The 11,361-nt window shown below is 40.7% G+C and overlaps 1 protein-coding gene across 2 annotated transcripts; it reads left to right on the top strand.

The window, feature by feature from the left end:
- Positions 1–179: 179 nt before the first annotated feature.
- Positions 180–11,247, top strand: LOC145497151 (protein Wnt-16-like). 2 transcript variants are annotated; one of them, XM_081476951.1, is made up of 4 exons: positions 180–1,495; positions 1,627–1,865; positions 1,949–2,259; positions 10,263–11,247. In XM_081476951.1, exons 1-4 carry the CDS (start codon positions 1,419–1,421, stop codon positions 10,722–10,724), a joined length of 1,089 nt encoding a protein of 362 aa, XP_081333077.1. In that variant the 5' UTR covers positions 180–1,418; the 3' UTR covers positions 10,725–11,247. The 2 variants fall into 2 exon arrangements, with proteins under 2 accessions (XP_081333077.1, XP_081333076.1); XM_081476950.1 differs by having other exon boundaries at positions 180–1,865.
- Positions 11,248–11,361: the final 114 nt, after the last annotated feature.

The raw sequence follows: 11,361 nt of genomic DNA, 5'->3' as shown, positions 1-11,361 counted from the left end.
ACGTCTAAACACTGTAAAGGAGCCGTTTTGCTGAAGCGCTGGGCATTCATAAAACGAAGTCAGTTTCCCTTTCCATGCGGAAATTAATTTTTCTCGCATGTTATTGTGATGGTTTTAATTGCCCTTATCTCTTCAACGATCTTATTTTGTGCTCTCTTTTCTAGTGTCCTGTTGAAAGGAAGCCCTTTTATTCAATTATCTCTTGATCTTGGTGTGAGTGTAACAGCGATAAACATTGCAGTGAAATAATTCCTTTGGTGTTCTAACTCGATTCTAACACTGAACCACGCGACTAACTTGTGTGTTTAATTCATCAATGAGATAACAGAACCGCGATTCAGACGAAATATTATTGAACGAGGTTATTTTAGGCTTTGTGGCTTGTCAAACCCATTACTCACTCTAAAAAAACCTCTGTGGCAACGAAAACTCTTCCTCTGTCATGTATCGAGTGTTCCTTTTGCTATCGATACCGGAAAAGGCGACCTGAATCTTCCGGCCAACTCTTTGAATAATTAAGCGCCTACAACAACGTCAATTTGCCAACCGAACGTAAACAGTGAGCCGGGGGCCTATGAAAACCGTCTACCTTGCCGTGTGTGTACTTTGCATTTAATTGTCAAAAAGAAAAGCCGTCTTGTGATCAATCGGCGTTTCTTTGACCTTGCACTATGAATTGGAAAACAACGCTGAACGCTTGAAATCTGCGTGTGAAAAACGTGTGGAATCCGCTCTGTCTTAGCGCGAGTTGTGCGACAACTATCCCTGCCGCGCGCGAGAAATTGATGTGGTTGTTAAGATCAGTTTTGATAATCGATTGGAGTCGTGAAGTGGGGCAAGTGCACAGTCAGTTCATGCTGATTTCTGTAATGATAAGTCGTGTCTCAAAGCACTGTTGAGGTCATCTCAATTGATCAATTGAGTTGTAATTAGCTAGCTTTTCCCCGCCCACCCTCTGCGATCAACAAACAATGATTGTCAAGCGATAAAGACTTTAAACGGAAATTTAGCTATTAGAGGTATTAACCCGGTTACATTTTCAGCCAGAATGCCTCCCCGTTGATGTGTGTCAAGTGTTTCTCGGGACACGGCTGGGCGAAAAAATGCCGGGAATTTTTGAAAGGCAAACAGTGTCGATAAATTGTTTCCATTTGTACGATGGAGGGCTAGTCAACAATCCATGCCATTCCACTTTCCCATACGTCACCCAATTAACCGATTGATGTCATTTGCACCAACCAATCAGGATTGGAGTTTTTCATTAGCGTTGACAGGTGAAATGCCTTGGCTAGCCGTGAAGTACAATAATATAAAGCAAAGGGCCAACCGACCTCGAACTCTATCACGTGTGAGCTTGTTACTACGTTTTCAGCAGTTTCTTCCGAAGTGAGGACTGCACGAGAGGAACTTGTGAAACTATGGCGAAGAAGAAATGCTTGGTTTTATATGCGTTGTTGTTGGGTGTGTTTCAAGACAGGACTACTGCCAGTTGGATGTTAGTTTTGCTTTTCTTGTGCACTTTCCATTCATTAAAATCAAAAACAGAAGCTTTTCCAATTTGATGGACAAATACTTGAGTGGCGGCGGTAGAGCTGATGTTTTTAGTTTCTTGCTTTTGTTTTCAAGGTGGATGGGGATTTCGGCGCTCGGCACCCGAAGCGATGGCAATCTGACGACTTGTTACGGAGTTCCTGGCTTGTCCTCGCAGCAAATGAGCGTGTGCCAATCTAAGCCGGATCTCATCCCGACTCTCAGGCGCGGTGCAAACCTGGGAATCACCGAGTGTCAGAAACAGTTTGAAAAAGAACGTTGGAACTGTTCCACCACAAATTCATCGTCAGTCTTCGGTGAAATTATTGACATAGGTGAGTTCAAGTTAAATCTCGTCGAGTTTTTTCCAGTTGAAGCCCGTTGATTTTGTAACATGCTTCCAACTTTCCCATGACAGGAAGTCCCGAGGCTGCCTTCGTTTACGCGATAACTTCAGCTGGGGTAGTGCACGCGGCTAGCAGGTCATGCAGTCTTGGCAACCTTAGTGATTGCGCCTGTGAAGCTCGCAGAAAGAGAAAGCAGCCATCAAGAGGTTGGGAATGGGGAGGCTGCAACGATGATGTGAAATTTGGCGTTTGGTTGTCGAAAACCTTTGTCGATGCACCTGAACGAAACGAGCGCAGCGGCACAATCGCCGATAGAAAGATGCGTGTACGGAAGAAGGGAAGATACCTTATGAACCTCCATAATAACGAAGTTGGCAGACTGGTAAGTCATTAACACTGTTATTACCTGGCTTTGGGTATGTTAATACGGTTATCGCCGCTCTAATTAGATTGATACGCCTCGATCGACACGTAAGATTTTGGGAACTTCACAAAATTTAAGTAAAAGAAAAAACAACGTGTTATCTCGTGAAGAATGTTAATCTCAAGGTTTGCAGGTAAATGAGGTAACATAAGATGATCTGATTTAAATGTCAACTCGACTATTCGGGTTGAGTCGTGTTTTGGCAGGTTTTAAACTTTGTACAATTTTTTGTTGCATGGGTTTTCAGTTTTTTCCTTTTTAACGCAGTTTGAGGAGTGGATCGCGGTCAAGAAAATACTTTTTCCTCTTGCTCTGTACTTTTGCGACCGTTTAAGTTATGTAATATCAAGGTATTCAACTTTCAATATGTTTGTGGTCATTTTAATTATGCAAGTACACTATTTCTTCGAAGTTCGGAGTTCAGCGCAGATAATTTGCCAAATAATTACCATTTACCTCTAATTAGTTAAATGACCATACTGACCTGGTTTTTGAAGTTTTTTTTCGTGTTTCAAGGAGTGCGTGGCGTAAATTTAATTAGCATTTCCATCTCGATTGTTCAAAAAGACCTGAGCAGTCGTTAACATCCAAATGTCGTGAGAAACATATAATTGATTAAGCAATAATACATGTGATAGTCGTCAATTCCCAATAAAAACAGTTTGAAGGTAAATTTGATACGAAAAAGGCACTAGGTTTAACCTTTATCAATCCACATAGCAGAGCAGTTTATGTGAAAATAGCAGTTATTTTGGGAGAGAAGTTACTGGCAGGTTTATCGGTCATCTCGTTAATTTAATGAGCATGTGCAAGTTGATTTGATTTGCGTTTTTATTGAGTCATTTATTTACTAAGTAGGTTTTACTTGGGTCATTAATTTAGCATTCGCGCAAAATAAACAGTTATAGCCATAGTAGTTCGTTTACATAAGAAGCATCAGCGTGCTTTCCATTCCAATACTTGTAGATTAAGAAAAAAATCTTGTAAGTCCTGCTCGTACGCCATCAGAGCATCTTGTTTTTTCGTGTACGTTGCGTTTTCATGCTTTCCTATGAGCTAGACACAATGGGCCAATCACGTATCAAATTTCTACATAATTTGTTAGCATGGTAAAATTCTTGAGCAAGTTTACTTGTAACGTTTTGTTGTATCTTTTTGGGTCAAAGATAGAGCTCTTTGCAGCCTTTCGAGTAGGAATTGCTTTTTTGCGGTTGGTGACCTTCAGTTCCTGGTAGTGCAAAGGTTCGATGTACTGATTTCCTCCCAACTTCTCCCACATACGATATTAGCTGTTAAAGACATTAGAAGATCTGAATGGAATAGCTGATGTAAACGATTTTGCAAGTGGTTGTAAAATTCAAGTTGTAATGCGGATATTGCGAACGGAGTACCTCACAAGTTGTTGCCAATTCAATTTAAGGCTAGGGTAGCCAATTATAAAGTCGTTTTACGCTTATTTCTCAGTCGTTGTTGGGTTTTTAAGTTTCCATTCTATAAATGGCGTGATGAAGTGGCCACTTTCAAATCGCTCCAAATCTGTTGTGGTACCTCCCAGGACAACCTATTTATCATGTGTTGCCTTCAGTTTCCTCTCGACAGCAGAACAACGCACTCGTCGGCAATTGCTTTCGCATGTGTTTCAACATTAACTTGCATAGAAGTTCTTTTACGACTTGTAGAGTTTGAACAACTTCAAGTCATCGCTCTCAATCACTTAGTATGTATTTATCTGCGGGGTACAGCTAAAAGCCCCGCAAGTCTTAAGCCCATTTGGGAAAATGAGTTTTGTTTTATTATTGCTCCTGTTGTGCCATTGAAAACAGTAAAACGGTGACCTCTAGCCAAAGCAAACAAAAGAATACAACCCCACTTTGAAGTCAATTTCATTATAACTTATTTTCCCTCTGTCCGTAACAAAATAACTCGAGGGTCCTTTAAATAGTACAAATATTGAGTTCGTGTCTGAGGGTGAAATAATCACGAGCTAGATAACTTTTCCGTATGGCGCTTGTGAAACCTGTAATAAACTACCTTTGCCTGCCAGAAGAAGTTCTAGAGCACTTTCCGCCGAATTCCTCAATCGTAGGGATCGTGGGATAAGTTTGTACGTCGAAAAACGAAGAAACCTTGGTTTACATGAATTATGGGTATATTTTCCCTAGAAAACGTTATGTTGTTATAATGTCGTGTCAGCTGTGAGTGGAGAGCAATGTGTAGGATGATTTTCGCAGCTTGTAATTTCGTGGACGACTGAAGCACCTTATCTACCGGGTTTTGTTTTTTGATATGCAAAATTACTTCAACTGTAGTTGCGGTTTCCGCCACCGATAAACATGTGAAGTCGGATTAATTTGAAGTGCTTATTTATGTTCTGAATTTGATTGGTGTTTACACTACTGCAATCTGTAAGCATGCTTTCTTTGATGGAGCCTTTAAAAAACTCGCTGCTTGTGCAATCCACGTCTTTTCTCAACGTAGCTAAGAAGAGGTTTGTCATTTCGCGAAAGAAATTTTGGAGATGTCTGACAAGACAACAAACAGAGCGTTGTTTACTTTTCTGACATCAGTTGAACGACGTACGTAAGCGAGTGCGCCAGCATTGTGCCGTCAAAGTCACCGATAGATAACTGATAACTGTGTACATAGAAAAGGTTTAAGCTTCTATTATGTTAATGAGGCGGCAGCAAAAATTGTGCTGATGTCGGATACTGCACCATGTTTAATTTGTGGCCGCTTCTAGGACAGATCACGTACCAATGTGCGCTGCCTCACGTTCCTTTAGTCTCAGGATGATCAAGATGACTGTATCAGGGCGGGAAACGTTTTATAAACTCACAGCTAACCTTTTTCAAACTTGAGTAACAGTGCTATTTGCTTTTGTTCTGTTTATATTTGGTGGAATAACCAGTTGACTTAATTGATTCAATTAAGCCTTTCGGTTCCACTGTTTGTTTGTACATTGGAGTATTACAGTGTCTGACGCAGTTTCCTTTTAGCGGCGTGTAGGCACTCATTTGAAAGTGTTTGCCTTTTCCTGTTATAACATAAGCACTTCACTGCTTTGCGGCACGTTCGTGCCGAGCGAGCAAGGGAAGAGATTGCTTGATCGCTATTTAATCAAACCGTAGCCGTAATCGTGCAATGTGAAAACAAGTCGGCTTTAAGTTCGTATGGACTCATCCTTTGTACATGTGATTTCTACTCAACATTGTGAAACAACAGTTGCCTTAATGTACGTTCCAGCTCATCCAATGACGGTTCTAAGAAACTGAAGCGTACATTTAAAGTCTGCCAAGAAAACAAACGTGATTGTCTGAACCAATTCAACGATAGTAATGGTAAAACTTTGGAGTTTTCACGGTCTCTATTACGTCTTTTGTTGGCTGATAAGGCGGTCCAAAATAGTCGATGCATAAGACTTTCGTTACACATGTACCACATTCTGATAGATGCGCGCGGTTCAAGTTTGAAAACCATGTTTCGGTTGACCTGCATTCATCGCCAGTTTCGACTTGCAGCAAAACGGTGTGATATAAATACAAAGAATCTAGCTGTAAATGTTTATTCTCTTTAACGCTATAGTTCTCTGTTTCTTTTAATTTTTCTTATGGGTGCTTGATGGGGGATGCACATCAAGACAATATTTTTGGTCATATTTTCAAGTTGACGTTTTTTTCCTGTTCTCTACTTCTCACTGCTTGCTAATGCATTATTATTATTTTGAGGAGAAATTAGCCGTTTATATCTTTTGGGAACTGTTAACTCGTGACATTTGTTTGCTCCTGCTCGTGTTAAAAGGAACTGTACAAACTGAACGAATCTTCCGCGACCACAAACGGAAATATGGGGGTGGGGGTGAGGTGTAACTGTTCACATTCGCGATGCAGCAAGCGGTTTTGGGGCGTGGCGTGTTCTGGCGAAAGCATCACGGAACACACGGAAGTCTGGTTAGGGAAATGGAGAATTTTGTGTTAAACGTGTTATGTTGGCGTTTCTTTTGAGGGGTTCCCACGCGTGAAGACCTAATTAATTACTTAATCTGGCCGGCATACCGTTTGTTTTCTCAGTCGTTTTCCTTAAAAACTAATCTCCTCATTTAAAGTCTGTCAACTTGTTTTGGTCGCTTTTAAAGTAATTAGAAAAGTTACACAAATTGAATCAATAACCCGGGACAGTACACGTACGGTTAGTTCAAAAGTAAACACCGACTCTGATCACTGCGCACAACAATACTTGCTTGTCTGGTCTGGGCTGCAAATATTTTCACGAGAAACCGCATGTTACGATGAATGGTCGGCAAGGATTCTAAGGCTACTTAAAAAAGAACCGGACGTACAGTGCAACGTTGCACGCAACAAAAAAAGAGGTAAAATACAACGTATGGTTACCCTTATTGTATTCCACTATTCTACTCAGAGTTCCAGTTGCTCAAAGGGTGTATAACGCTATCCACTGGAAAAATCACACTATTCAGTGGACAGTGTAGTTTGTCTTCCCAACATTTTTTCACTGGGTAGCGACTTATCCGGTGGGTAGCCTTATCAACCCCTCGAACCACTGAGACTATAATTGTTGCGTGCCGTGTCGTGAGGACGACACAAGCTGCAACTTAGAAAATGGACGCAATGTTGTACCATGTGTCCGAGCTTTACAGATCCCGCTAATGGTTTTAGTATGGGTCTTAATTAATCTATAATGTGAACGGACAAGTTTGGGTGGTCTCTAGTTAACGAAAAATGTCCCGTAGAGTTTAAAGGCTGAAATTCCGGTGAAGACGGAAGCTGAAGAAAGCATAGGAATTCATGATGTTTTTTGCATCTTTGGTTAGTTCGATATGGTCGGTAACTTGGTACCTGTTTTAGACACATTACTGTTGTAATTTGCCACCTATTTCGCTCCCCGCGGAGTACACAAACGTAATGTAGGATGTGAGTATAAAATTACCGGGTTTGAGAGTTCTTTCATGTATGATAGAGGCGGAATGTCAGTATTAGTTTTGTTGTGTAACGGTACTTAAGAAGGGTCAAAGTCCAGTGGCCGAGGTGGCACAAGTACGTACTTCACTCACATGTCTTAGAAACCGACAAAGCCATGAAGCAAGTTTAAGTCTGCTTGGTGGGATGCCGTAATGATTCGATTTAGCGCCCTCTTTCCAATAAGCGCCCCCTTTGTAGTAAGCACTTCCCATTGAGTGCCGTTTTCTTAATAAGCGCGCCCCTATTCCAATAAGCGTGCCCATAGCGAACGTGACATTCAAAACATTAACAACGAATAAATGACTAATTCTGGCTTCCCATCTGATCGTAGGAATGAACCTTATGACCATCAGAGCCCCTACTGTTACAGTTCTTGAGTTAAAGTATCTGTTGTTTTTAAGAACCAGAAGCATATTTGCAAAAGGAACTAAGCGCTTCTGTCCAAAAAGCGCCCTCTCTTGAGGTACACAAATTAAACTAGCACGCTGGCGGAAAATCGAATCCTTACCGTCAATGAGTGAGCGAGCTCAAGCGAGAGAAATTGGAAACAGTAACATATTTGACTATTTAAATAGGTTTTTTTGGCCTATTTAAACACTACAATGTGACGCCACCATGGCGTCGTCTCAAGGGCATACTAAGTTCAGCCTTTCGTTTTTGATATCTTCCATAAGTTTTAAATTGAAAACACGTTGGATCCCTTCTGCCGCCTGCCCTTGTTTAAGTATCTGGCCTACCTTCTTACGAAACGCTTTCGTTAAATGTGTTTTAATCTGTAACATCGGATATCTATTTTACTGTAATATTCGACAGAATCTTAATACCTTTGTAACATGTGAACATTTAACAGCTTAGAAGCACTTCACCTTGATATGACTCTTGTTGCAGCTCATGAAATTAATAACTCTCTTGTTTCTAACAGACAGTATTGGTTGTTAACCTGCTAGTTGTCTTGCTAGGTTTGTTATTCCTTATCTTTTGGACATGTGTGAGTGTTAAGGTTTAGGTTTCGAGGCACCCCTCAAATTTAATGCTTTTAATTACAGATATATAGCACATAATGGTAACACGTGTTTCAGTTATGCATCAGTCAATTCCAGCAGTGCCCATCCCCCCCCCCGGGCTAACCCCCGGGCATTAGCATTTTTTTAAAAAAAATTGGCAAATTCCCCGGGGTGGGGACACATAAGCTGTCTAAATGCCCTGGGGTGGGGACGAAGAAAGAGGACAAATGCCCCCCCCCCCGGGATCGTCGCATTCCAACACCTCCACAGTTTTTTAATTAATCAGTGAATAAAACGGTCAACTGTACAGTATTTTATTGTAACCGTAAGACTTCAAGGACAACAGTACGTGTTAGTTGATTCTGATTATATTTATTTCTTTATATCTGTTTTTAACAGTTTGCTAGAGGATAGCTGGGATTGCGGCGGACGTGTCCCCAGCCGCGAGCGATGATAGGCGCCTGTATTCGCAGGCTACTTTTTCTGTGAAGAATCAAGACATTTTAAATGATGATGCATTGCATTTTAAGCTAGCGGGATCTGTCTTGAAGATCGCGTCATTTGATTTCGCAAACCTAAGTATTTTAACTCCACTTTCATGAATTTAAAAAATGCTAGGCTAGTTTTGAATGCGAAATGCGAAATAGTCATGTTCATGTCAGTGATTGCTTTGTGATAAACAAAATATAGTTCACCTTGTCTCTTATATTTATATGCTTACAAGTAATGAAGAAATATCTAAAATTGAGAAAACATTGTTCGACAAACGCCTCGTCTTTCCCGATGAACTCACCCATGGCACTTTCCAAAACACGTGTGTCGAATGCCCGGGGATCGCCCCGGGGTACGCAAATGCCCAGCCCCCGGGCCGCGATAAAATTACGGATGCCCCACCCCCGGGAATGACAACGTGAGCAAATGCCCCGCGGTTGTCCGGGGGGGGGATGGGCACTGCTGGAATTGACTGATGCATTATATCACGAAGGTTAACCCTTCAACAAACAATTTAAGACATCATTACAATACTTCATTTCATGGGTGAACTGGTCCATGTGGAAAGGAATATTTTTATTGGTTGCTTGAGCAATACGAATTGCGTAACACTAGTCGACTGAGATGGACCGCCTAGGAATTACTCTCGCTGATTTGTTTTTACGAAACTGTTTTCTATTAAGTAAAAGCTTTTTTAATTAGCTACGCCTGGCTCATAATTTTGATTTAATTTCTGGAAGAGAGGTTCAAAAAATGCGTGAATGTGCCTAACAGTGTCGTGTGAATTTGCAGAGAATGGTTGTCCTGTTAGATCATTTGCAAACTGGTACATTATTGAGAAGGAGCATTCTGATTGGTTCACTGAACGGGGGGAAATTTGCATTATGGACCGCTTGGATGAACCGCTGACAAATTAGTTTCACCGCGCATTTTAAAAAAATGGATGCATTAATTCCTCAACAAATTTTTGAAAAAACCATTATAATGAAAACTTTTAAATGAACCAGGTTGTCGATATTTGGAATTATCATGAATAACTTTATTTTTCGTAAGTTAATGGGCCTGGCCTATGGCTCGGTCCCAGAAAAGAACAAAAAAAAAAAAAAGAAAAAAAAAAAGAAAAAGAAAAAGAAAAACAAACAAACAAACAAACAAACAAAAACAAAACTCACTCAACACATCAGTATCAATACTATCATCAGTAGTATGTTGTATTAATTTTCAGTCATCGAGTCTTTTTGCAATGCTAACAGAATTTTGCTTGCTCTCGTCTCTTAGAGACGGGATTTGGGAAAAAAACCGTTATTGGACCTTCATGTAACCATGTCGTGTAATGCCTTCATGTAATTCCACTCGCGCAACCTTTCTCTGTTGTGCGTGAAATGTAAGCTCTTTCCCCTGCCCGTTCAACCGAATCCGGTATGTATAAGTTAAACGTACATCATCCGCAATCAATTTTAATTTACATTTATTATTTTTTTGTCTACAGGTTGTTCAGAGTCTTGTGAGTAATCAATGCCGTTGTCATGGAGTTTCTGGCTCCTGCACCATCAAGACCTGCTGGAAAACCGTGCCAAACTTCGCCAAAATTGGAGATCACTTGAAAGTTAAGTACAAAAAGGCCGTGCAGGTGGTGTACAACAGAAAAAAGCGACGAATACGACGCAAGGAGCAAAAACGCGTCAAGATAACAAAAGACACACTGGTGTTTATCGACCGACCACCAAACTACTGCAATCGGAATCCGGCGCTGGGAATTTTAGGCACGTCTGGAAGAGTGTGCAACAAGACCTCCCCTGGAAGTGACCGGTGCGATCTGTTGTGCTGCGGGGCTGGATACAATACTCAGGTGGTGCGAGAGGTGAAAAGGTGCCAGTGCAAGTTTGTATGGTGCTGTTACGTGACTTGTAAAGAGTGTCCACGAATTTATGACCGACACACGTGCAAGTGATGGCCTGTTTTCTCTTATCTGGTGGCCATTTTCTCAATAGTGGGACGATTTTATTGCGGCACAAGTTATTTATTGAAGAGAAAGGAACATAAAATGATATGAAGTGACAGTGGGGCCGAGAGTCAATTTGTTTAAGCCAGTCTTGGACCTTGCTTAGTTTTGGAGAAAAACAAATTGAAGCGCGTTTTGGATGTGAATCGACTTCAGCAAAGTAGTGATTGCTGCCAAAGAAGAGCTCTGAATTGAAATACTTTGACAATAGCACGTTAAAACTATCAAGAGAACGAGATAAATTATAATTTAGACTGTAGAACTTTTTAGTCAACATGGCAAGTAGAGATGTAATGGATGGATATATACTGAGCAAACTTTTCCCCAACCCGTAAAATACTGTTGTTTTTTTTGAAGCTCGGTGTCGGTATTTCCATTAAAAGAGACAAAAAAAAAAAAAAAAAAAAAAACCCCTTGATGGCTTCAGCTAAGTCTAATAAAATTTCAAGGTTAAATAATTTGCATTGAAAAGGCCTACGACAAACAAACAAATATACAAACAAACAAAAAACAAACGACCAAGCAAACAAACAAAGAACAGTATGGAAGGTCGGTAAAAGAGCTCTCGGAAGCAAATTCCATAGAA

The sequence above is a fragment of the Orbicella franksi genome, chromosome 9 (assembly GCF_964199315.1).
Source record: "Orbicella franksi chromosome 9, jaOrbFran1.1, whole genome shotgun sequence".
Lineage (NCBI taxonomy): Eukaryota > Metazoa > Cnidaria > Anthozoa > Scleractinia > Merulinidae > Orbicella > Orbicella franksi.
This window is presented reverse-complemented; position numbering and strand designations above follow the sequence as displayed.